Source organism: Poromitra crassiceps, assembly GCF_964638095.1.
Source record: "Poromitra crassiceps genome assembly, chromosome: 17".
In the NCBI taxonomy this organism is placed as follows: Eukaryota; Metazoa; Chordata; class Actinopteri; order Beryciformes; family Melamphaidae; genus Poromitra; species Poromitra crassiceps.
Window position 1 is genome coordinate 32,704,296 of NC_139635.1, and position 27,567 is coordinate 32,731,862.

The following is a 27,567-nucleotide window of genomic DNA, read 5'->3' on the forward strand; positions in this document are numbered from 1 at the left end:
ACATTTTTGAGGAGGTGCACGCCCCCTCCGCTGAGCTGCGCCGACAGGCTGGCCAGCTGCAACGGACCCATCGGTGGCGCCGATTTCGCGGAACCATAACAGACCTTTTAAGTCAAGTCCAAGTCTCAAGTCCAAGTCCCCATCTCTGGAATGAAATGATGATCCTCTGTGCAGTCTCTGCCTCTAACAATAGGCTGATACAGGCAATTATGCGTTTCACTATAATGAATCACAATCATCCAGACCGCTCACTGTTACAAATGTACTGATGTTAGCACAGAATACCTGACGATTATGGATGATGCTTCATCAGGACTCATGGGAGAGAAGTGGAAGCTGTTTCTATGCAACTGTGACTGGTTTAATATCAGAGGTGACAAGCTGACATCACAGGGTTTAATAATCAGACAAGCTTACCTGGGTTATTCTGAAATTATAGCTGTTTTGCATGCGTCATAATAACACAGTAACTGTAACCAGTGTTGGGGCAAGCTACTAAAAATTTGATCAGAAACCATATACTCCTCTGAAGTTATATATTATTTATTTTCACATCCAGTAACGCTATACCTTTTACAGCCCCCTAATTACTAAGTATTTACCTGGTAACTAATAAAGTAAAGTAAAGTATATTATTGGGTAGGCAAGTACTACCAGTAAGTACCAGGTAAATAAAAAGTAATTTGTTAGATTACTAGTTACTGCAAAATGTAGTAAAATTATAGTAACTAGTTAATCCCAACACAGACTGTAACTGTGTTACTTGAGGGCTAAGATCAGACGTGCATAAAAAGGTGATTCTAGGCTTTAAAAATAGTCTATAACCAAACAACCAAAACATACAAAAGCAAAATATTTATTTTCTGAATTTGGACTTTAACACATTGACTGCCAGACGTTTTTTTTTGCTGTAGGTAGCTTCTGCCAAGCCGTTTTTTGAGGATTATGGCTCATTTTATAAGAGCCGAGGATTCGTTTCAGCTTGGAGTTTGTGAACATACAATATCTCAAAAGTACTAATAGAATGTGTACTTTCTCTGTCTAAAAGAGTTAGTTTGTAGAGTTAGTAGTTATGTAAGCATTAGCAGTTGAATACAGCATGGTTTTAGCGTGAAAAAGAATATTCAGAGATAAACGGCTTTTTGTGAAATTGGATGGAACTGTCACTTTAACCATTCATTTTTGGCTCTCTCTCTCTCTCTCTCCCTCCCCCTCTCGCTCTCTCTCTCTCTCTCCCTCCCTCTCGCTCTCCCTCCCTCTCTCTCTCTCTCTCTCTCTCTCTCTCTCTCTCTCCCTCCCTCTCGAGTTGCTTCAACTCCGCCCTCCGTGGGCGGACAAGCTTGTCACCAGTCAGTGCTTTGCTGCTCTCCTGTGCCTGCATGTCTGGGCCGCTGTTTGAGGAAGTCGGGAAGGACTCGCTCGTTTGGAGTTTTGGTTGAGAGAAGTTTTTGCGATTCTGGTCATATTTATGCTGCGTGTTTCAAAGTGTGTTCCTCCAACTGTAATCTATCACCCGATCATAGTAGATCGGCTGAATCTATTATGTAAATTTGCAATCCCGCATCGCCAGCAATCAGCGCGAAAAGGAGAATGGCTGGGCTGAGAATGGCTTGACAAGTTAAAAAAATGCTTTCCTTTCTCTAGCCAGGAGCACTGTTGCCACTTAGTGGGTCGGTGGAATGGGTTGTAAACGTTCGGTGGCTCCAATAATTATATAAGAGATGTAAAAGGCTTAGATGCACAACCCACCGTCAAAAAAAAAAAATCGATGCCAAAAACGTGTAAACACGTTGTTGGCAGGGAACAGCTGGATTCTGAAAACGTGTTCATACGTTGTTGGCAGTGAATGAGTTAATAACGGTATGCAAAGTAGTCATTGGTGCCTTGCTGCTTATGACACTCCAAACGCTCACGTCTCACTTTTCTTCTTTGTTAATCTAATTTGTAATTATTTCAGTCTGTCCCTTTCTGCTGTTGGCAGACACAGTTCCATCTGTGGTTTGGCATTGAACTCTGAGAGAAATGCCACACACAAAGGCCCTTTTTACACAAATGATTGATGCCACACTTCAGGTTACACAGACAAAATTCAAAATGGCCGACACATTGCACTCTCCGATTCCCCCCCGCACAAGGGCGCGGGAAGCTGGGTGCTGCAGCACCCTCTGGTGATGTAACATTTTTTTTTTTTTTTACAGTGCACCTGAACGCAAGATGCAAAATACCCGCTAAATAAGTGTCCAAATGTTCATGTAATTCTGGCCAATACTCCACTTCTGTTATAACATTTCAGTCTGGAAGATATAATCTTTATGACTAAAAGGCTAAATGAATAGCTTAGAAAATGAATAGCCCCGGGGGCCCATGGTACTATTAATCCGGCCCTGGATATATGGGACGAATAGCAGGTAGGCTATCACTGTCCCTGATTCCTGAGGGTAAATTGAGTAATGCTGCAGAGAAGAGAAGACACTGAATAATGACATCACAACAGTACAGTGGCGTTGGAAGTACTTTTAGGTAGGGGGTGCTGTCACCGATTCAACATTGGGGGGGACGGCTGACGGCGCCCACAGGGCGCCAAAAAATTTGGCCACTTTGTCGCCAGATTAGAGGAATATTAATATTAAGATTAGACTGTTGTGTCATTATTCAGTCACCTTTTCTCACTCACCTCCATGTCACCACTTGCTCCCACTGCTGTGTTGGAATCCTCATTCTCTCTCCCACCCTTTTTGGACTTTTAGCCATATTTAGAGGAATATTAAATTTTAAATTAACATTAGGATTATACTGTTGTGATGTCATTATTCAGTGTCTTCTCCTCTTCTCTGCAGCATTACTCAATTTACCCTCAGGACTCAGGGACAGTGATAGCCTACCTGCTATTCCTCCGATATATCCAGGGCCGGATTAATAGTACCATGGGCCCCCGGTGCTATTCATTTTCTAAGCTATTCATTTAGCCTTTTAAGGTAGTCATAAAGATTATATCTTCCAGACTGAAATGTTATAACAGAAGTGGAGTATTGGCCAGAATTACATGAACATTTGGACACTTATTCAGCGGGTATTTTGCATGTTGCGTTCAGGTGCACTGTAAAAAAAAAAAAAAAAAAAAAAAAAATTTTTTTTTTTTTTTTTACATCTCTTGCCACCAGGGGGTGCTGCAGCGCCCACCGCACCGTGCTTCCAACGCCGTTGCAACAGTATAATCCTAATGTTAATTTAAAATGAAATATTCCTCTAAATATGGCTAAAAGTCCAAAAAGGGTGGGAGAGAGAATGAGGATTCCAACACAGCAGTGGGAGCAAGTGCTGACATGGAGGTGAGTGAGAAAAGGTGACTGAATAATGACACAACAGTCTAATCTTAATGTTAATATTCCTGTAATCGGGCGACAAAGTGGCCAAATTTTCTTTTGGCGGCGACCTTGCAGCACCCCCTACCTAAAAGTACTTCCAGCGCCACTGCCCCCGCAAGCACATTGTAAAATGTCTAAGGGTGGGAGGAGCCTGACAGGCACAGATAATACAAATGTTTCCCTTTTGTTTTGGGGACAGCAAGTTGACCAGTTGTTTTGCAAAAGCTTTCAGAAGTCAATTCCTGTCTAGCAGCTGTCAGATATTCACGTAGTAGCCAGGTCTGAAGAGGAGGGGAGAGGTTGAGAGTTGCCCTTCATCCTATTATCCATAAGTGTGTGTGTGTGTGTGTGTGTGTGTGTGTGTGGGGGACTATTGACTAGATTTGAAGAACGTCACTTGAGTGGGAAGGCTCAAGTTCGAGGGTGCTCCCCCCCCCCCCACCACCACCACCACTCGTTCCATCATGACACGAACACACACATCAAGTTGATACTCTGCTACAAGGTTGCAGCGCCCCCCCCCCCCCAAAAAAAAAATATATATATTTTTTTTTACAAATGTAATTAAAAATATTTTGCAGTGCACTGTTCCTTTCTTGTTTAAGAATGTTTCGGGAAATGAAAATGTAGCCTATTTAAATAGAATTATCAACAATAACAATCAAGGAAGTTACATGCTTGTAGGTAAGAAGAAGAAGCGCGCATGCACGCACATGTTGTGTTGAACCAACCAACAACCAATACGAATTGTTTAATCTGGCAATAAAGAAATGTGAACTTGACATGCTATTTTAATAGCCTACTCAAAAATGCACCTCCCACTATACAGCAAAGAGAGGAGTCAATGTTTCTTGATATATGCCATTCAGATCAGAATAATTAGTCTAGTCATTAAGTTTGCTGATAATATTTCTATCATGTTAAGTCTGTGTCATGTTAACTGGTGTATTCAGAGCAAATAGGGAGATATAGAGCATTATCATCATGCTATATATCTCCCTCTTTGCTCTGAATGAGTGAGAAAAGGAGAAAATACTGAATAATTACATCACAACAGTATCCTAATGTTAATTTAAAATGAGATATTCCTCTAAATATGGCAAAAAATTAAAAAAAAAAACGTCCCTCCCTCCCAGCACCCCCTGCTTAAAATGACTTCCAGCGGCCCAGCAAGGTTGTGTGAATGACCAAAATATCTCAGATCATCCCAGGCTTAAAGAGCAGGCTGCAGGCTGGAGACCACATTGCATTCATATGTGGGAGGGGTATATAGCAATGGGATTTGGGGGTGGGGGGGTTAAATCACACATAGGTGCATTTAGACTCGTTTTTGTAAACTGCAGGGGGCACTGTTCCATTTCATGTAACTCCCTCTTGTGATGTCAGCCCCAGCAGAACATACTCCTGTTGTGATGTCACTCATCTTGTGATGTCACTCGCAATTTAGAATGCCAAATTTTCCTCCATATTTCCACCTTGGGGGCCTGTGAATTTTCTTGGGGGTATTTTCGTACTAAAACAAGAGCCCAAAATGAGTGCTCTGTAGTGTAAGGTATTGATTTTTTTTGCATTTTTATTGTGACAATATTGTATCGTGGGACCTCTGGTGATTCTCACACCTACGTCCTACCTATGAGTTTTCCTTTGGGGACATAATTTTGCAGTTGGAAAAAAAGGTAATAAATTGCAATTATATGTTATCGCAATACGTGACTTAGGTATCGTGATAACATAATCGTATCGTGACTCGAGTATGGTAATAATATCGTATCGTGGAGCCTATGGTGACTCCCACCCCTATCTCTGCACCGCATTGGCATTCAGTACACAGATACCGCATACACACACGCATATCATCAGCTACAACCGCCTCCAACACACACACACACACACACACACACACACACACACACACACACACATTGCCATGAGTGCAAATCATAGATCAGTGCAGGCAGGGAGAGAGAAAGAGAGAGAGAGAGGAGGAAGAAGAGAGGAGGAGGAGGGAGGGGCGAGGCTCAGGAGAGGGGGCTGTGACATGATTTACAATGAGATCATTAACCTTGAGAAACGGAATGGCCTCTGCGACATAAACACTGTCTCTCAGACGGACACCTTCGCAGCAACAACATGTGCAAACTTGTGAGCACGCACACACACACACGCACGCACGCACGCACGCACGCACGCACACACACACACACACACACACACACACACACACACACACACACACACACACACACACACACACATCAATGTGCAGGGAATCACATACAAACACAAACATTGAGTAGCTTACATGGACAACAAGAGTGTGTACAAGCAAGCTGCACGCACCTACACACTCACAACGTGCAAAGCCCGCTTCATTCCAAATGAATACCAGCACCTGAAATGATTGTTATATTTGTCATTATTAACTGCAATCACACTATGATACATTGGATATTAATTGACCAACAATCACCAGAATTTATCACAGCATCCTTATTTATTTGCTCATATTTTTAAATCCAGTTTATTACAAATCTTTAGTATTTAAATCGTATTTCTATCTGACAATTTAGACAATCATTTACAGAGAGAGGGGAGAGTTTCGAGTTCCCCTCTGCCAAATCCAGCAGTAAACTGTCTTCTACAATCACACTCACTGGCAAACTGATACAAAGAAAAAGAAAAACCATTCATCAAATGGCACAAAAGCTCATGGCATACACATTAAAAATAGCCCTTTCTTTTCAAAAGTGCATCGTATACAGCAGTCCCGTTACAATGCCTTTAAATAGAATCTACTGTACCATTTATAGAACAGTAAAACAAAAAAGTACCTTTTCTATTATTTTTGGCAATATAACACCTTTCATATTTAGCAATGTAAAAAAAAAAAGTGTCATTTGTAATTTTCCTATGTTTCTTCCTCTTGTCAGTTATATGCCCAAAATATCAGTTACAAATGGCTTTAAAAAAAGAATTGAATTTGGGTATTCTATGTTGAGCAGCAAAGAAGGGTCATATCAGTTAAGACTTTCACTATAATCAAGTTAGTATAATCAAAAGGACCAGTTCTAAGACACTCAGAGGTTTGTTGAGTGGGGGAAAGTACATCTCAGCATTTCAACCCTTCAGATGAAACTCCATATAAGACAATCTGAAGTATAAAAGTGGCATTTTCAAGTTTCATTCTTTGAAGGCTGTATGCTGACATGTCGTGAACATTCTCAATTGAACACACTGCTAGAGGCTGTGTGCATGTTTCAATGACACACTCCCAATAATTTGTATTGATTTAGATTGCAAACTGCAAATGCGGTGGATGTTAACGAGTTCATCTGAATATCCTGAAAGTAGAAGATCATGTCGCTACATTTCATGCACTTTCAAAACAGAAGTGATGACTCGTGTTAAGCTCAAAGGAGGAACTCCTCTACGTGTATCTATAAATATTTAAAGCACTGAAACTTACATTTTGATAAGTGTTCCCTCTTTTGACCCCTTGGAGGTTAAGTAGGGAAAACATTGACATATTCTTAGTGTTCACATGCATAGAAATGGTAGAAGTAGCCATTCTGCCAAGTGAGGCCTCTTCTCAAACGGCACTGAATTACAACATGTTTTACAGTATAAGGACACAACACAACCAAATCACATAGTGGTAACCTCTGCAGAAGTACTGCGTTTATCCTGCATTAACAGTTAGGACAATTCTTTCTTAAATGTTATACAGCCAGATCAAATTAGTTTACTGTAACACAGCTCCTTAATAACATAACTCCAAAACAGCTTATTGCAAGATTGGTCTTTGCAACACCTAATAGCTGAAAAGGCAACAGTCTCAAAAGTTTATTGAAATGAGCACAAACAATAAAATGCAGATTACGGTACATGTTGCCGCCAAGAAAGGATTATTTGACAATAGCACAAATTGTTTGTTATGTGAGAAGGTTGTCTAACGGTCAAGTTTAGGAAGTAGTGAAACAACTTCAGTTTCCCCTCCAAGTAATCCTTTTGTGGCGGTGTAACCTATCTCTATCACTTTTCATGCATGAAGCAATGCATTCACATTTTAAAACAGCCTGCTCATTTCATGAAACTAAGAGGGAAAATGGAACAAAACTTATAGTTTTTTCCAAAAATGCAGCTATACTGTTGTTCAACAAGCATGCAGTGGAAGGGCATCTACAATGGCTACATCTGTAGGCATTGACAGTGCAGAAAAGAAAAAAATATCTTCACGTTCAAATATTCAAGAAACCTCTACCTTAAAGCCCCAAGATGTAGGAATCTGCTGAGCAGGAGCAACAGCGGCCTCTGCTGCCGGAAGTGGTAAATACAGGACACAATACAGACACAGTTTCTGCTAGTACTCTCTAGTTTGCTAACCTCTCTGCACTGCAATCCAAATGTTAAACTACGGTAGTTGCTAATCGTGCCGCTAATCAAGCTATCTAGCAATACACACATTTCACTTTCTATACGTTCTTCACAATAAAAGCGTCCCGTTAGTTTGTCAGAGGAAAGCTTTTAATATGAAGTAGCTGCAGCAGGAAACGGAGTTACATGCAGCAACTTAAATGCTCCGGGGTGGAGCCTCAAAGTTACATGGTGCACGAAACGCGGAGTGCGAATTATAGAGGTGCCATTGTTCCTATTAGAAGTCAGTATACCATCAAAATGATTTAAAAGCTGTTATAATAAGGTTGAAAAAAGTTAAATATCGGGGCTTTTTTATTTTATTTTATTTATAAATTGACACCCTTACACTGTAATGCTACATTTAAACTTTTATGGTCAAGCTTTTACAGTAGGTAGTGCAACATACCGCTATTTTCCTTCACTCTCTGTTCAGCTTCCCCAGGATCAGAATTCCTCTGTTGTAACAGCCCTCATGAGCAAGCAGCTAGCTGTGGGAGATGTTTCAAAATGCCATAACCTTTCCTTTAGCGTGCTGTACACCAGTAGCCTCCACGCGTGTGAGCTTTAAGTTGGTACTCAAACACCTCCCGCTGCTGCTGTCCTGCAGTACTCCATCTCATTTAGCAAGCAGCATAAGTCCGTAAATCCTACAACTTCGTCATGTCAGTATCTAACAGAGGCACACCTTTTTACACAGCTACACTGTGGGAGATATGGGAGAAATAAGACCTCACGTTTCCCTTGTCCTCTTGTTCACAGGCAGTCACTCCCATCATAGACCACAGGCTTCTCTACGCTCAGACGATACAGCACCTTCTTTGAGATGAACCTGATTAAGAGGGAAGATAATAAAAAAAAATCATTAAAAGTTGGTTAGAATACAGAGCTGATCTGTGCTGCGCTTGTCAAGATCATTTTCTACTGCCGCCTCCTGTCAAGTTCTGTGAGCATCAAGGCAGATGCAAAAAAAGAAAGAAAGAAAGAAAGAAGAAGCAGACAGCAGCTCATGCTTGGCAAATTCAAAAGTGAATGAGGTTATTGTAGAAAAGGACAGAGCCGTTGTGCGACACAAACAGATGTAATTGTAGCGCAGGGGGACTGACCTGGAGAAGGAGTTGTCAAAGATGAGCGTGTATTCTCCCGGGTTTCTGACTTTCAGTTCTCCCTGGATCGTCTCCTTGTGGGAGTTACAACGGGTAAGCGGGATCAGGACCTGGGGATAACAATAGATAGACACAGGTATAGAGAGGGTGACACGGGAGTGGTTTTTCACTCCCGTCCCATCCCACTCCCACAGAAATATTCCCATCCCGGGCCAGGGGAAAAAAGAAAATCCCATCTATCTCACTCACTCACACACACACACACACACACACACACACACAGGGTAAAAAAAAGAATCCCATCCCGTCCCACTCCCGGTAGAATGACTCCCGTCCCATCCCGCTCCTTTTTTCCCGCGGTAGGGTTAGTCCAGTGGTTCTCACATGTTTTCACATGAAGGACCCCTAAACTGACAAAAAATAGACCACGGACCCCCATTTGGTAGGATTTTGTCCCACGGACCCCCATATTAGAATAAGACTGATGCTTTTAGATGTTTTATTACAGAAAGTGTATAAAACCCATGACCAAAATAGTCATTGTGTTACTTATGAATGGAATTATAGCGAAAATAAATGACCCCCCTTTTGGCTGGGGACCCCCCTCAAGGACCCCTGGGGGTCCCCGGACCCCTATTTGAGAACCACTGGGTTAGTCTTTAGGCAATGCAATGATTTTGAATTGATGTTCGCCCCATCCTTTTTTTAGTTTACTTTGTGTTCTACTGCAGGTTTCATTCAAACCTTTCTCAAAAAAAAGAAAAACAAAAAAGCATGTAGGCTATAAAAACTGGTCTATTGTTGTTATGATTGCCGCTCCCATTGACTTTTCTCTAGTATAGATCCATTGTGTGCGTGTTTGTGTGTGTATGTATGTGTGTATATCTGTATCTGTATGTGTGTATATCTTTATATGTATGTGCACATGTATGTGTTTGCATCTGTGTGCCGGTGTTTGCCTGGGTCCCGACTTTCCAATCCGCCCACTCCACTGGGTTGAGTTGGCTGCTTCTGCTCTGTCATCATGACATGCAACAGCACTGAGGGGGGGTTAACGATTAGCCAATCAGTGTCAATAAACAGCACAACGGGCGGGAGTAACGCCGTTGTCCAGCTGTAACAACAATGGCGACTGCTAATAGACAGGATAAGCCGTGCTATCGAGGCTGTTTTAAATCGATTAAAAGTACGAATTACTTTGCAATCCGGACATCACTCTGCTTTGAAGGCATTTATTCAAAGGGGAGATTTTTTTTTTTTTTTTTGCAATCTCCCCACAGGATTATATTCAGGGGAATATGTTGGTCTCAGTGATTGGTTAGGGAAAATCGAATTCCCCCCTGGGATTTCCCTCATGGATATGGGTTAGATTGGAGGCAACGTAAGACTGAAGAAGGAAATGGAGTGTAAGGAGTCGACAATTCAGCCTGATTTCAGGCTATGCCGGTGTCTCACCTTCGCCTGCTCCAGTGGAGTGTCTGCGTTCTCCCTGTAGACCACACTGAAGGAGATGCTCTTGGGGTCAGAGGTGAACACCCAGGTGACGGTGGGACCAGGGCTGCCGATGGTGATGGGGATAGTGCTGTAACAGCTGGACTTGATGAAGAGCTCTCGGAAGCTGTCCCCGAACCCGGAGATGTCCTCCAAGGTGAAGCGGTTAGAGAGCCTACAGCGGAGGGCATGAACCAGGAAAACAAGAAAGTTCATAATAATGATAAAAGATAATGTGGAAATTGATTGAGCCCCACAGGGAAGCTCTCTTTTGGCTGGGAGGTCAGACAGCATGTTCGGCTACTGGCAGGGAGTCAGTGTTGTGCGCAAGGACACTTCAGCAGGACAGATGCTTGCTGACACGGGGGCTTGACACTGGCTCCTCCCATTGAAAGGTCACCTCCATCCTTACCAGGGTCACCGCACCCTATACGCAGAGTACGCAGACTGCGTAGGGCATCATGTGACTGAGGGCACCAAAAAAAAAAAAAAAAAAAAATTGTGCCCTCAGTCAGGCCACTCACTGAACAGCAGGCCAGGCGCCGCCTACTGGTTTACTAGTGGTTTTATTACTTTATTCAGGGTTAAAGTGGGTGCATCTCATTGTAAAATTGGACTTGGCCCAAATTGGGCTTCAAACGGCCCAAATCTGGCTTCAACCGGCCCAAATCTGGCTTCAACCGGCCCAAATCGGGCTTCAAACGGCCCAAATTGGGCTTCAAACGGCCCAAATTGGGCTTCAAACAGCCCAAATTTTTCGACGCCGCCCTTCGGACGCCGGCACGCACGTCGGCCCGTATCGGCCTGGCCTGCTTGGTATCTAATGCCCGGCCTGAATTATGATCCCAGTCTGCCCCTGCTTGCATGTACAGTTTAACAATCGCTTGTTTGCTGACATGTACAGTAATTCTAACAATTGTTTGTCTGCCACATGTAATGTAATGTGAGATACACTACTATCGTTCCTAATTAATGATTTTGCAGTCTTTCGTTTGACAGTTATTGAAAGTTTTGCGCGGGGGGGGGGGGGGGGGCACCACAAAACAATTACGCTTAGGGCACCCAAATGGCCAGCAGCGGCCCTGGTCCTTACTCACTATGCCACCCTGCTGCACATGACTGTAACCCTCGTCAACACAAGGCGCTATTCAGAAGCAGCGCTCAACAGAAGCTGAGTGGCACGCTATACCGGTCACACCAGAAAATTGAGCTGAGAGTAGTTCTTCCCTCGCCAAAATTTAGCCTATGTTTGGATCCTTATGGAGCCCCCTTCCTGACAAGCTAGCATGCCATGCTATGGTACCAATGGAAGCACCATGGCACCTATGGATGCGTTAGGTCTACTTACAGGGGTGGCCAAACTTTTTTGGTTGTGGGCCACATACAGAAAAATATAAGGAGTCGCGGGCCAAACAATATTAAGCACGGCAGTTTTCGCGGCAAAAAAATTGGGACCAGAAAACCCTTGTGCCATCAAAAATTTAATTTCTACCTAAATAAATATATGACACATAGTTTATTGATGTGCTCACCTATTACAATGGGTATTTCTGTATGTTTTCAAATGTTCTTTTCCTGTGCCAACAGGTTAAGACAGAGATAATTTAACATAACATTAGTATTAAACATTCATTCAGTATTAAAAATGTTTAAAAATAAATAGACCAGGTCAGGGTACCCAAGTATAACCCATTTTCAATGGTTTTAAATTGAAAAAACGAAATGGGGGGAATTCATTTTTTCGTTTTCGTTTTCCGTTTAAACTTTAAAACAGAAAAATGTAAAAAGTTTTTAGCTTTTTTCTTCTTTTTTCTAAATTCATGGCAGGCCACTTAAAAACGGGCCGCAGTTGGCCCGCGGGCCGTAGTTTGGCCACCCCTGGTCTACTAGTTTCATATGACACCAGTATCTTCACTCTAGCTTTAAAAATGAGCCTGCTACAGCCATTGGATTGCCCGTGCATGTTTGCAGACCAACCTCACTTGCAGTACCTCGGCAGCCCACACTTTGGGAATCACTTCTGTACGAGTAGTGACCCTCGCCACGTACTCGTCACTTACCAAGAGACTTTTGGAGAAGTAAGTTGTCCTCGACCAACATAGATCAGTTTCATTTCTGTTTGAGCAGAAGTGTGAAACCTCCTAGAAGACCAAAAACCTGCAACTTATTATGTGACTTATTAGGTGTTATGTGTATATGTAATTGTGCGGTGGTCAAACTCACGTGAGTTCTCCAGCCTTGAGCAGGCAGATCTCAGCATCCTGCACCGAGGCACTGAGGTCATCTGCGTCCTCCGAGGTGGTGTCACCTGCACTGGCACTATTGGTTCTAAAAGGAGCAACAGAAAACATTCACTGACAATAGTTTCAATGGCGAAAAGACAAGAGCTAATTCATGGTTTTGCAGTGCTACTATATTAAAAGCATACGCTCCTGAAAATGAATTAATTCTACCTAGAAAACTAAAGTAAGAGTAAATGAGTTCCACGGTAGGTGCAGTCATTTTGAATCATTTTCAAAGATCATGCCCATGAATTTCTTTCCACTGCTGCATATGCTCCAATCCCGCCCCCCCACCTTCCCCGCCATTTTGGAGCATATGTGCTCCTTTCATTCTGATGCCCTGCAGAATTACATTTAAATGACCTCAACGGTTTGTTTGGAGGGTGCCATTATGTAAAGTAAGCATTATGCAAATAGAAAATCTGTTTCAGTGGGCAGTATTAGTATTAGTATTACATGTTGTGGTTTATAACCTCTATAGCTGGCTGCATCTAAAAAAAAAGTCTCTATCCCTCTGTGAGCTTGAATGTGAGATACTTACAGCTGTGCTGCCCCCTGCTGTCCGTGTCCAGGAGAGGCTGTGTTGAAGGAGAGAGAGTCGCTGTCGTACACTACTCCGCTCACCTCTTCCTCTGTGATGATGTCAAAGACACCATCGTCCTGCTTGTCACCTGCTCCTGGAAAATACATTACCTGTTCATTATTGTATTTGCTGCCGTTTTGTCGAAGCTATTACAAAAACCCCACCATGTGTTGAAAAGTAAGTGTGTGCACATACCTCAAATTAGTGCTCGATGTGAGTTGTTATTATTGTGTGTGTGTGTGTGTGTGTGTGTGTGTGTGTGTGTGTGTGTGTGTGTGTGTGTGTGTGTGTGTGCGTGTGTGTGTGTGCGTGCGTGTACCTGCGATGCTGGGCATAGGTCTGCCAGGCTGGGGCAAAGGGCTGAAGGGTGTGTCTGATGTGTTGTTAGCCATCTCCTCCTGCGGGTGGCGCTCTACCACTGCACTGTGTTGGGTGTAGCAGTCCTTGCAGCAGCGCTCTCTGCTGCCGCCCTGCTGTGTGCTCACGGTGTTGCTGCAGCAGTAGTAGCAGAAGGGGCGCCCACACAGCCTGGGGATAGACATCACAGGAGCTGGCTTGATTCAGAACAGCTCAGTGTTGTGGAATGCAGATTATTCATGGTGGGAATCAGTGCAGTGCTATTTGTGATCCAGTTTTTTCCCCCAATGTCAACCCACTATTATGCTACCATTTTTATAACATTCAAAGGAATGATTAGTTTGAATCATAATGGCAGCTGCCCTGACGGCACAATTAGCTCATTTATTTCTTGCCATAGTGATATGTGTATTTGCATATCATATTGTATATTTGTTACGGTAGATTACACTGACTGCCTTCCCGGCTTCCTCAGATTCAACCATCACTGTGCACTAGAGATGATTTTCAGATGATGTCAGCAGTATCCAGTCACCAAGTCCAGCCAAAGTGTGTGTCTGACCTGCAGTTGTGCTTGCGGAGCCACCAGCTGAACTGACTGTGACAGCCCAGACAGTGGTTGACGTCTCGCTCCGTCTCCTCGTCCCGTAGTTTCTGCTCGAACTCCAGGGCATCCGTCTTTTGCCACAGTGCATCTTTCTCCCTGCAGAGGGCACCGTCGAGCATGTTTATATCCCCATTAAAATCGCATACGATACACTAACAGATCACAGCATCTGGGTGGTTTAGTAGTACGATTGCCATTTGAAAACTAAAAGAAAGACAGTAAGTGGTAGCAACACATCTGGGCATTGTGTCTACACAATGCCATGGAAAGCGCACACATATTTCAATCAATTAATGCAGCTCAACTAAATGCAAGAAAAGCCTATTAGACTGTGGTGACCAAAGTGAACACCAGCAGATCAAGTAAAGCTGACGTAATAGGGAGTTTATACCCGATGAGTTGTATCAGTCTCTCCTCCAAATTGATCTTGGTGCGGTACAGGTCATCCAGCTCAGCAGCTTTTTCCTTATCAAAGCTCTGTTTGTCCTCTGTGACTCTCCGTAGAGTCGCACTCAACTCCCGACAGGTCCGCTCAGTCACCGCAAGGTCCTCCACAGACCTGCACACATACAGGATATACACAGGTCGGTTCATGATAGATTTAAAAAATATAGGAAGGCCCAGGTGATTTTGATACTGTATACAATTATTATATGTAGGCCTGCAGCTTGAATGTCAAAAGTGAGCCAATATCCCAGTCATGGAAAAGGATAAACATTGTAATCTAAACACACAGGATTAGTCAGCTTTGTTTACTGAGCTTTAATTTGGTCCAAAATGTGTGATTATGAATACGATATCTCACCTTGATAAATTGCCTTTCAGCTGTTTTAGCTCGTCTTCTTTCTGCTGGATGAGACTTTCAGATTGAGCCATCTGGATGTTTTTCTCCTCAATCTGCTGGCTATACCTCTGATGCTCAGCCTGCAATCAGCACAGCAAAGCCAAGTATTGTTTCTGTTTTCACATGAAATATGCATGCCATATACAGTAATATTATGATTACTTTGTTTACCAATGTAAACAATGTAGGGCTTGACAATTAAATTAATAAAAGAAACGTGCATATACCCACAGACGCAGCAAAACAAACATAAGGACAAATGGCATTCACCTAATTTGAAAGAAAACAAAGTAACAAAACTATCCTATAAAAATAAAACAAGATATCAATTGAATGCAAGTTGATTAAGACCGTTAGCTCGACTTCCGGGTCAAAGCCTGGTACGGGAACTTTAGCTGTAACAAACTGAAACGTAGGGGTTAGTTTCATATAAAAACTACATAGCTTGTGGAAGCTTGTGGCATGTCGCCGGTCTTCAGCTTTGCCGGTAGAGAAAGTGACGTCACTTATGTAGGTGACAGTGCATGTAGTCTTTCTGATTTATAAGTTCTCTAGTGCAACAGTTTGGTGACAAACTGCGACTTTCTTGACATGCAAAGTTACGTTGACAAAATTGGCGTTGGCACCCCGTGGCACAATTCAAACGGGATCAAAAAAGTAACCTTATTCTCTGTCCAGTGCCACCGCCATTCAAATTCTTCGCAGCGCTGGTACAGGGAGAAAGCAGGAAGTGACGTTTCACTTTGGCTCTCTATAATGATCTAAGTCTAGCAATTACACTTGAATCAATACTGAAATATAAAACAATATCAGAATGAATACCTTTATCTTGAAGTAATGCTCAGCAACTTTCACCAAGGCCTTTAAAATCATAGGCTACATGGAACATTAAATTGATCGATAATCTTTTTTCTGTTAACTAAAAATATATATACAGTATATGTTTTAATAAACCTCTCTCTCTCTACACACACACACACACACACATATATATATATATATATATATATATATATATATATATATATATATATATATATATATATATATATCAATAGTAGAGCACTCGTGCACATCCAGAGCGGGAGGTGCTGGTCACAGCAAGAATGATTACACTGAATAAGAAACAAAAAAACACTAGACTAAAAGTCCAGTGGACCGCACAAACTCCTCAGACTTGGACCGACTTTTCAACATGGTATTTATTTGCAACAACAGATCACAGGTACAACGCGTTTCGCAGATGCTTCATCAGGTTCATTCATGAAAATGAGTGATCACACACACCTTTGTAGGGCTGTGTGATAGAACGGCCCGCCTCTGAACGCATAACTCAATCAGTCAATCAGTTCTAAAAGGAACAGGACAGAGTCTTGAACGGTGCAAATCTCTACCAGCATTAAAGGCATTTAGATTACAAATACATCATATTTTATACATACACATTACTGTAAAAAAACAGGTTAAGACACACTAATAATAAAGATTGAAGACTAATGCTTCGAAATTGTCTTAGATATATAAATTCACACAATGATGTTATGCGTTCAGAGGTGGGCCGTTCTATCACACGGCCCACTATAAAGGTGTGTGTGATCACTCATTTTCATGAATGAACCTGATGAAGCATCTGCGAAATGCGTTGTACCTGTGATCTGTTGTTGCAAATAAATGCCACGTTGAAAAGTCGGTCCAAGTCTGAGGAGTTTGTGCGGTCCACTGGACTTTTAGTCTAGTGTTTTTTTGTTTCTTATTCAATATATATATATATATATATATATATATATATATATATATATATATATATATATATATATATATATATATATATATATATATACGGTATATAAGAAATTACTTTTGATTCTAAACTACTACTTTTTTTTTGCTACTATATATATTTTTTTGCATGTGTCAGAGCCAGACACATCACTTGTTAATGTGTCCTGGCCTGGGACACATTCAAAGACCAGTAAAATTGCTCATATCACTGAGGGATCACTTCAGCCACCAGCAGTATCACAGCTCATCTTGACCAGTTCACACTGCTAACATTATAAAATAATGTGAATCTATAGGCCTAAGCATTTCATGGGAATATTAACATATTTACATTCATCTAATATTGACTATTGAATATTAGTTAGGCTATGAATAGGATACTAAAAACAATGTGATGATGCTGCCATGCTAACACCACTTACTGTATGTCAGCATGCATTTTGAGTTGATCTAAGTGCTGTTTGACCCAGAAGGGTAAAAAGTGGGGTTTTGCTTGCTTATTAAAAGGGTGTAAGTGCAGATACGCCCTTTTGGTAGCAAACAATGGGTCATGATTGGGTCATGATTTCAGTTGTGTCCTTTTTACACTGGAAAGATCTCCCTGAGATCTTTAAATTGATAATACTCGTATTACCCCCAAATCACACTTTGGCTCCAAGCCCTCGTATCCTAACATTTGCTGGTACACATTCTACATGTACTTTGATGGTATTACAAACATGTTAAATTGAAATGATTTAGCGGATTTGCTTGTGGCTGACCTGGACCTGGTTGCTGTGGCTCATGGCTTGGCTGCTGAGCTGGAAACGGAGTGCCTGGATCTCCTCCTGGCTCTTCTCCTGCAGGGCCTCAGCGTCTTGCTGGGCCTTGTCCAGCTTGCCCTGTAGCTCCTGCATGGCCGCTAACACACCGCCGCCGTCGTGGCGCTGATCAAGGAGTTGTTGGTTCTCCTGACGCAGCTGCTCCATGCTGATATTCAGCCTCTCTGCCTCCTGAGTCGTCTCCTCCTCCAGTTCTTGCAGGCTCGTCGACAGGCCCTCCCAGTGCAGACGGGTCTCTTCGTTCTGGGCGGTTAGCATACACACGCGCACGCCAAGTTCAGCAGTTTCTGTGTTGGCTCTATGGAGTGCCTCCCTGGATTCACTGCTCTCCAGGCACAAGGCTTCATAACGCAGTTTGTAGGATGTCACCTCTGCAGCCAGAACCGCCCGAGCCCGAGCCTCATCGTCACGCTCCCGGCTAAGAGCCTCGTCTCGCTCCGTGGAATGAAGAATCTCACCCACGTGCCGGCGGTTTAGCTCCTCCACCTGGGACTTGAGTTGTTCTGCTAAGATACAGAGGTCATCTCTGGAGGCCTTCGTCACCAAGAGCTGAGCCCTGAGCGCCACCACCTCTTCCCGCAGTCTGCTTACCTCCCTTAGGTCGAGTTTCTCAGTTTCAAGCTTCTCAGTCTGATGACAGAAAATATCTTCGTTATCAGCAACACTCGTGCTCAGACTTTGTTTCTCAACATCTAGCTTCTCCAACTGTTCCTCTAGACGTTTGACTCTCTCTGAACTAATGGCTAGCTCTTTCTCTCTGGTTTTTAGATTCTTTCTCATCTCTAGCACTTCACTTCCACTTGTGCTGTATGTCCACTTCATCTCCTCCCTCTCCTCCAAGCCTTGCAGCCTTTTCTTCAGTTCCTCTGCCTGCCACTCTCTGCTCTCCAGCGAAGCTTGCAGACCCTGAAGCTGGGCTCTCAAGTTCCCTGTCTCCTTCTCTTTCAAAGTCAGCGCCCCCTGAATTCGACCGACTGCACCTTGGAGTTCCTCCAGCCGTTTGAGCGCCTGCTCCTGTTCTTCCCGGGCCCCAGCCTTCATTTCAGTCAGTTTCTCCTCGCTCTTCCTCACCTCTTCTTCCAGGAGTTCCTGGGACAGGCGCTCAGAATGCCTGGCCCTATCTTCAGCCTCTCTCTTAGCCGCCATCCTCTCCTCCTCTGTAGCTTTGAGTTTATCTATGAGTTCCTGGATTTTCCAAGCCGAGTCACAGTAGCTAGCTGTCTGCTGGCCCTTTTCCTTAAGAGTCTCATCCAATTTAGAAAGGAGCTCCATGTTTTTGTTCTCAGCAGCAGTAAGTCTGTCTTGAAGGTGATTTGTTCTCTCCTGATTGGCTACTTCCGGGTTAATCTTTGGCTCAGACGATGGAGAGTGGCCAGAAGATTTCTGGGCTGCCAATAGCTGGCCTTGAAGGTCTTTAACCACACCTTTCAGCTCTGCAGCCTCTTTGTCTAATTCCTGCACCCGTACCAAAAGCTCTTGCTGCTTGAGCTCTGATTGGTCAAGCTCAATGCGGAGGTCCTCTGCAATGCTGCAAGGGGAGGGTTCCCCCAGTTCTCCCAGTTCACCTAGGAGACTGTGACCCAAGTCTGGGATAGGGAGAAACTCTTGGGCCTGGTCAAAGCATGGAACAAGACAGCTTTGGTCAGGTTGGTACTTCAAAGGCAGTTGCATATCGACAAATGAGTCACATTGAGACAAATGTGTGTGTGAGTTTGTGTATGTGTGTGTGTGTACCTGTGAGTGTGAGTAGCTGCTAACCAGGCTGGTGATGCTGGAACAGCGACTGGGAGGCTTCCACAGGAAAGCAGATGAGTTGGATCCTAACGTTCTCCTATGACATAAGGATGACACCAAACATTAAGGTCATATTTAAATATACAGTAACCCTAATAAATAGCAATCATATAAGGAAGGACACTCAAATTATGTATTCATGTTATTCTGACCGATAGTCCAATCAGTATTTGATTTGACAGGAACATTTCGAGGAAGACACTGCAATCAGTCTGATTGAATCAGGCAATCTGAGTGTCCCGATTGTCTGATTGATTGTCTGATTGAATCAGACAATCAGACAAAGAAGAAGGCTGGCTCTGATCGATGACCACAACTTTTCATTTACCATATTGGAGACCAGAGGTAAGTTGGTCGAGTCCATGATTGCAATCATGCAAAAATTCCAAACAGTTTATCCTTACAAACTTTAGTTTCATGAGTCGCAAAAACAGGATCTGAAGAAATGTTGTTTTGCGATGTTGTTTTTAACCAATAAAAATGCGCGTTCTCAGGCCATTGCATAGCGCAGCTGGCTACGGGAGGTGGTTTATCAGAAAATGCGCACTGTTTCCTGCAATTGTGTCGGACCGAGGTCGGATCACGTTCTCAGCACAAACGAACCGCTCCAGAGTTCGTTTGGAAGCTGACCGAGACCGCCCGTTCCTGGCGATCTCAGCCTGTGTTCACACTCCCCAAAACGAACCGCACCAAGGGGGAAAACGCTCCCCGTTTCAGAAACAACTGCTCCAAACGAGACAGGTGTGAATACACCCTCAGATTAACATATTTCTTTAGGCAAACTGTTCCAAAGTTTAGGCGTGCTGATTGCAAAGGCTTGAACACCGTTAACCTTTAATCTGACCTCTGCTGCTCTAAGATCGAACATAGTAAAGCAGATACAGTAGAGACTTCTGAAACATAAACTAATAATGTCACCAAGTTGCTCCAGATACAGCGTTGGTTATGAGACTGCTTTGGTTGGAAGCTTCTTCTTCTTCTTTTTACACCTTTTTTTTATACTGTACCACAGTTTGACCGATTTTACGTGAAATTAGGTCAGTAAACCTTCATGTGACCGGCTGGTTTACCAGGCTAAGTAAACTATGCAGCAGGATCCAAAATATATCACAAGCCTATTTCTAGCGGCTTCTCAAATGACAAATGTTTTCACAGACACATGGCAAGAGTTTTAAATTCCTTCTCAAGTCCTGGGCTGAAAAAGTTATAATCAGCTCAATTCATGTGGATTACTGTGAAAATGTAGGTATGGACACTACTGGGAAATGATGGCAGGCAGAAGTGCAGATATCTGCACACAAGTGCTTCTAAAAACAGACAGTTCTAAGAGGAAAAGGATTGCAAAACTGTAATGGAGAAGTGAATAGTTTTGACAAAAGTGCCAACATGAGGGATAACGATCCACACACATGCTCTCACATGCTGTCTCTCTCTCTCTCTCTCTCTCACACACACACACATCACACACACACACACACACACGCGCGCGCGCGCGCGCGCGCACACACACACACACACACACACACACACACACACCTCCGTATCATCACACAAAGCTACTTGAGTTGTGAATTGCAGGCTTATCAGATAATTAAGTGTTACTTCAGGTTGTGAAAACACCCCAAGATTGCTCCCATTACAATTTCAGATTTGCCGTTTGCTAAACTCATCTTTATCTAAATGACTTCATGTCTCTCAGTTCAATTTACAAATCACTTACAACCCTATAGGTGGAAGAACTATTCACTTTTATTTCTCTATTGAGTGTCTTTTCTCACAAACTCACTACCCCTCTCAAGAATGGTATAATTAAATCACATTAAGGTTTTCCCTCAGAACTAGGAAGGATATCTTCATCTGCTGATTGGACAAATGCAAACACAAACGGACGGGGGGGATTGGTTACCTTGCAAAGGCCGGCCAATCGGCATCGAGGTCGTAACCTCTGGCCGCCACGTCAAATTGGATCTGGTTGAGTTCATAGAGGTGGTTGACTATATCAGCAGTAAGGTGAGACTTGAGGAAGGGACTGCGGACGTAAAACCATTCACTGTATGGGGAGAATAAAATCACACAAACATAAAACACAATACCCAATTAAATTAGCAATACTTATGCATGCGCTCACATGCAGCATGAACGTACATGCACACGTGCATATACACACACAACAATACTAGTATGTTTTCTACAACTGTATATTTGATATTGATAAAAGTTTATACTGGTTTTTTCAAGTCAAACTGTGCTGTTTATTAGAGCTGGGTTAAAAAAAACCGATATATCGATATTGAATCGATATTCATGTGAAGGAACAAGTATCGATACATAAATCCCAGTATCGATCTTTTAAAATGCCTTTTTTTATATTTTTATAAACATAGGCTATAATATTATAGGCTGTGTGTGGTAGTTAAAACATAGTTTCAAGTTGACGTTTATTTATGTTTGTAGTTTAAACAAAAACATAAATACTGTAGGCTACATGTGCATTGTGCATGCACCATGAGCCAGATGTACAGACCTCACATCTGTTTGCACTATAATGTTTGTGAACTGGAAATGAGCTGTATTTAATTTTATTTACAAAGCATTTATACTTTATGAAACACTGTTTACAACATGCTGCTGTTCAATGATTCTGTTGTATAGTGAAAATCTAAATTTGTTTGGCTTCTCACAGAAGACTGTAAAGAAAGAGACAGAAGACTGTAAAGAAAGATAAGATGTTGAATGACTATGTTGGTCATGTTTAAATAAAAAAGAATTACATGATGTAACTGCTTGCTTTATGGTCAATTCTTAATGTAAATATTAATATTTTTTAATAATGCACCAGGTTAGAGGGTTCCTTGTACAATTTACAGCATTAGTTATTTGAGAATCTCTTCCATTATCAAAGCAAAACTGGTATTGTAACTAAAATACCGATATCGAAACGTATCGTATCGTATCGGGAAGTCAGTGGCGATACCCAGCCCTACTGTTTATGGCTTGTGTTAGCTGACTGGTTGTCTAAATAGACATACTGTACGATCACAACACAACATTCTATAGAAGAAGACAGAAACCCTATGACATTTGGTTTCAGGTTCGACTGAGGAAGTGAGAGCCTTGGCTGATTTGTGTTATGCGACTCGTTTGTCTACCTGACCAGAGTTGAGCAACTTCGCACTAAATAAAACCAGAAAGACCTGCTGTGACGTCAAGTTTGAGATTTGATTGAGGAAGTGAGAGAGCGTAGGCTGCATGGCTGAAGCTTGACCATCACCAAGTAAGAGAAGTAAAACACAAAGCAGGAAGGGAGACCATCAGACCAAGGAGCAGACGTAGACTTCACCAGAACAGTTGGCCTGGTGCTTCAAGGAAGTAAAACTGTTCTGGTCATTTTCCAGCCAACAAATATGAGGAAATGTAAGTGGCTCTTGCTGTAGAGTCAGTCCTGTTTCACATTTATACAATAACAACACACATTCAACCGTTGCAGCTGCCCAGTAGTACAACTACAGTCTTCTCCTGCTAGCTACTGGGAAGCTCCCCTTGAGCAATTGAGCAATATGTACTGTTGTAGCTTTTTATTTTATTTCTTGTAATTGTGTATTGCTGAGTGACATAACGAGTGACAAAACGACCACTTTGGCACTTTGGCCTATAGCCTTGCACTTTGCACTGATCACTGGCACTTTAAACTGCTACTTTGTACTTATATTGTGTTTAACTTTGTCTGCGCTTTATCTTTAGGTTTTTATCCTTTTATGTTTTTATCCAGGATGTTGCTGATGTTATGCCTGTTTTCTATGATTTTTATGTCTTGCTGCAACCCAAAGTGCCCTTCTGGGACATACGAATAAACTTGAACTTGAACGTGAGCGTTGCTTTAAGGGCATCTTGGTGTTACCGTACTTGTTGAGGGAGGAGACACCAGTACCTCACTTTCTCTGTTTGCATTTTCCACAGCAGGTCCAAGGTTTCAAACTGGTGACCGTCCAGTCCAGTCCAGTCACAAACACACTTTTCTAACATCTCAGCAAACGGCAACATCTATACATATGCATGTGTGTGTGTGTGTGTGTGTGTCCTCTGACCTTGTGACCTTCTGATTCATGAGACACTGCTGCAGTGTGTCAGCTAGGCGTTGGTGCACCAGCGAGTAACGGATGAAGGCCCTTCCTTTCCCCAATGAGGTCTTCAACTGAGGGCAAACATATGCAGAAACATGCTTAATAATACACATAAATAGACACACAGTACAGTACATGTGCGCACGCACGCACGCACATCTTTGGTCACAATTAATTCCATGTAACATCAAGGGGTTCCTACTTCCTGAATAATCTCCATTTGAGCGTAACAATAGAACGGTGTGTACTGTATAGGGATGGGGCCGATCCGATCCAATATCGGTATCGGGGTGCCGATATTGGCACTAATTCACGGATCGGATGGGATCGGATTGAGAGAAAAAAATCAGATCCAAAAACAAAACAAAACCATTTTTTTTGTGCAATTCCAGCGCGGGCGCTGGCTGTAATTTGCACATGTATAATAGTATCCTTCTTTGCCTTGTATATTTTCTTAATTTTGTCTGCTTTTTGCAAGGTATATATATATTTTTTTAAATCTTTGCCTATACTGTATATTCAAGAAAAATATTGGTATCGGCAGATATCCAAATTCAGGTATCGGAATCGGATCGGAAGTGAAAAAAGTGGATCGGTGCATCCCTAGTACTGTAGCAGAATAACAAAGTGTGACAATATAACAGTGTAGTACTAGGGGTGTCACGATACACTCAGTTCACGATACGATACGTATCACGATACTGGGTTCACGATAACGATACGATACGATACGATTTTAACAATATTTTTTTAAACTTGAATAATGACAATATATGACTGGAAAAGTAGTATTTTATTTGAAATGCACAAATACAAAACATGCTGTTGTGGGAAATTGTTATTACAATAACAACTAGAAAAAACATGAGATTGGAGATAAGGCTTATCTTGAAATAGAATGAGTTACACCGTCACTTAGATTTACTTTGAACTAAAAGGTTTCTCAGCAGTATAAATTCTCATTATGCATCTTCAGTTTTTCTTCAAACTCAAACAACAAGACTTTTCTTAGTCTATTTTTTATGCATCTTCAGTTTTTCCTGTCAAGCAAACAGTTTTGCCAGAAACTCAATTGAATGGTTTCTCTCCTGTATAACTTCTCATGTGTCTCTTCAGAGACTTGTTCAACTGAACTACTTTCCACACATTGAACTTCAACAAACAAAGACGTTTCTTTGTCTACTTTTGAAAAAAAAAAAAAAAAAAAAAATTTTTTTTTTTTTTTTTTTTTTCCCCACGATATGAGATTTCATCTCAACGATACATATCGTGACGTTTTACTATCGCGAAATTTCGTGGGACGATATATTGTGACACCCCTATGTAGTACGTTAACAAAGACCAGTCTTTTCAAACGACCACAAGTTGGATCCACGCTTTGTGAAAATCTGTAACCAAACAGAACATTCCAGGATGTCTAAGTTTAAAGATAAGGCAAAGGCACGTTTATTTGTATAGCACATTTCATAGACAGAGGCAATTTAAAGTGCTTTACATAAATTGGATAAAAGAAAAAAGCATAGAGAACTAGAAGTGCACTCGGAGAGCCACAGACCTCCGTCAAGGCCAATACTACTTTGCATAATGATATGCAAGTTTTGTGAGTCGGATCTTCTTCTTTTTTTCCGTTCGTTTTTCCGTAATCCTGCTAACAAACAGACGGACAAACGGCACCGAAAACGTACCCTCCTTGGTGGAGGCAAAAACATGATTACAAAGTGAAGAAGATCAAATGTGTGTAAAAGAACAAGCAAAATGCATTACATTAAAAATTCAAATCGAGTGTAAAATAGAGAGATATTTTATGGCTCTAAAGGAAACATATAGAATCAAGGAGCGTTGCTTCTTGGCACTCTGGTCTATGCATAGCGCTGTGACTTCACAGAGAGTGAACTCCCTCAATTCTTCTTAGTATTGAGTAGTCACTCTCCTAATGGTGACCCTGTCAGCCAGCACGGAATGAAGTGTGCATTACCTCTGCAAAGATCATCATTCACCACTCAAAGACCATCGATTTAAATGAGCTCATGGTCAACATAGACACAGACACTCAATCCACAGTATTTGTCTGTAAGCCCAAACTGCTCATTCGATTGAAGGATTTAGAGGAGAGTCAAAGACCTACTATAAGGACACTCGCTGTCTGAGACTAACCAATAAGAAACCCAGTAAAAGCAATATTTAGTAAAAGTATCAAACACTGCCTAAGGCTATTTGGCCCACAATGCTTAGAGCAATTAGCTACAGTAGCATTGAACTGTTATTGATTGTTTGGCTAACTCTCTGATGAACCTTCAAACCACACACATATTCTGTGGAAGTGAAGCAAGCAGCCATTGACATTAATTGATGCATGTGATTTGACAGTGCATATAAAGCAGGACTTCCTTGGTAATTATCTCTATCACACTAGAATATAGTATAGCAGCAACAATGTGTGGCGCAGCGGGTTGGCAGACATTGGTATAGCTAACTCATTACACCCGTGACACCTCAGACTTGCGGATTATTGAATAGATTTCAATCATGTCGGGAGAACCTTTCGAAGAGGCTTCTACATGTACCAATATCCCACTAGGCAAAACACCTAATAATGAAACATTGTCTTTGCACAGCACGTACTTTACATTAGGCAAGAAATGATAAAAAAAATATAGAAAACGTCAACAGGAAAAGGCATAGGCATAGCACTTAAACAAAAGCTATCATAGAGGCATAAAGGAATATAAAACTTGAAAGAATGAGCTATTCGACTACAACTAGTCTACTCTGATGCTCACCACTAAATCCAGGACAGGCGGCGAGAAAGAAACCGTAGAGTAGGAACTGCAGCATGGCAACAAATGTTACAATGTTACAATGACAACTGAATTACCTGCACTGAGCCTTACCTGACCGACCTGAGGATTAGCTACTTGGTTATACACTTGTGTGTGTGTGTGTGTGTGTGTGTGTGTGTGTGTGTGTGTGTGTGTGTGTGTGTGTGTGTGTGTGTGTGTGTGTGTGTGTGTGTGTGTGTGTGTGTGTGCCTCTGCGTTTGTGTGTGTGTGTGCGTCTGCGTTGCTGCGCTGGATTACCTCAGGGATGGACTTAACAAAACGGATGCCATCGTTAGCTCCCTTGATCTTAGCCAGGCAGTCACAGAAATAATCCCAGTAGTCCTTCCTCTGGCCAAGGAAGGTTGTCTTCTCTTTCTGGTCAAACTAAAGAGAAGAAAAACACACAGCACAACAACAACAACAACAACAACAACAACAACAACAACAACAACAACAACAACAACATCCTCAGCAACTTGGATTATAAAGCAAATTCACCTTGTGACTGACCGTTTTCTTGCACAGTAGTTGTGAATTTGGTTCTGTAACTTAAATGCTTTCTATGAACGTGTGTGAGTTGCTTGCTTCAGTGTGTCTAGAGCAGTGATACTCAAACCGAGGCTCTAGAGCCACATGCTCCTTTATGGGTAGTTGTGGCTTTTTTTAAGTCCTTTCTTTAAATGAATGAATGAATGAATGAATGAATGAATGAATGAATGAATGAATGAATGAATGAATAAATAAATAAATAAATAAATAAATAAATAAATAAAAGGTAGGAAAGGGACTTTTTGGATTGTTGTTCTTGCAAAGGTATCTCTTTTTTTGTCAATGTGACTCCTGAGTAGGGCAAGGTTGCGTACCACTGGTCTAGAGCAGTAGTTCTCAAAGGTTTTCACATGAAGGACCGCTAAACTGACAGAAATTAGACCATGACCAAAATAGTCATTGTGTTACTTATGAATGGAATTATAGGTAAAATAAGTTACCCCCCTTTTGGCTGGGGACCCCCTGGAACCCGCTGAAGGACCCCTGGGGGTCCCCGGACCCCCATTTGAGAACCACTGGTCTAGAGTGTCAGATGAGAGGTGTTGACACACTTTGGAAATCCCAGTGTTGGTTCCAGTGATTCAAATAAACTGCAGAGGTTTGAATGGATGTTGTTTTGGATGGTATTACAGG

At 42.1% G+C, this 27,567-nt stretch overlaps 1 protein-coding gene across 1 annotated transcript in view; it reads right to left on the bottom strand.

Moving 5' to 3' along the window:
* Positions 1–5,846: 5,846 nt before the first annotated feature.
* The window catches only part of LOC310792079 (uncharacterized protein), a gene marked incomplete at its 5' end in the record, with an annotated part of 244,501 nt that continues 222,780 nt past the window's right edge, over positions 5,847–27,567 (bottom strand). Inside the window, 10 exon segments of the mRNA XM_083653786.1 lie at positions 5,847–8,610; positions 8,885–8,994; positions 10,340–10,550; positions 12,599–12,703; positions 13,199–13,328; positions 13,560–13,768; positions 14,160–14,300; positions 14,596–14,763; positions 15,010–15,128; positions 17,592–19,084. Of these exon segments, the coding sequence (XP_083509912.1) occupies positions 8,535–8,610; positions 8,885–8,994; positions 10,340–10,550; positions 12,599–12,703; positions 13,199–13,328; positions 13,560–13,768; positions 14,160–14,300; positions 14,596–14,763; positions 15,010–15,128; positions 17,592–19,084 (2,762 nt within the window). The 3' untranslated portion in view covers positions 5,847–8,534.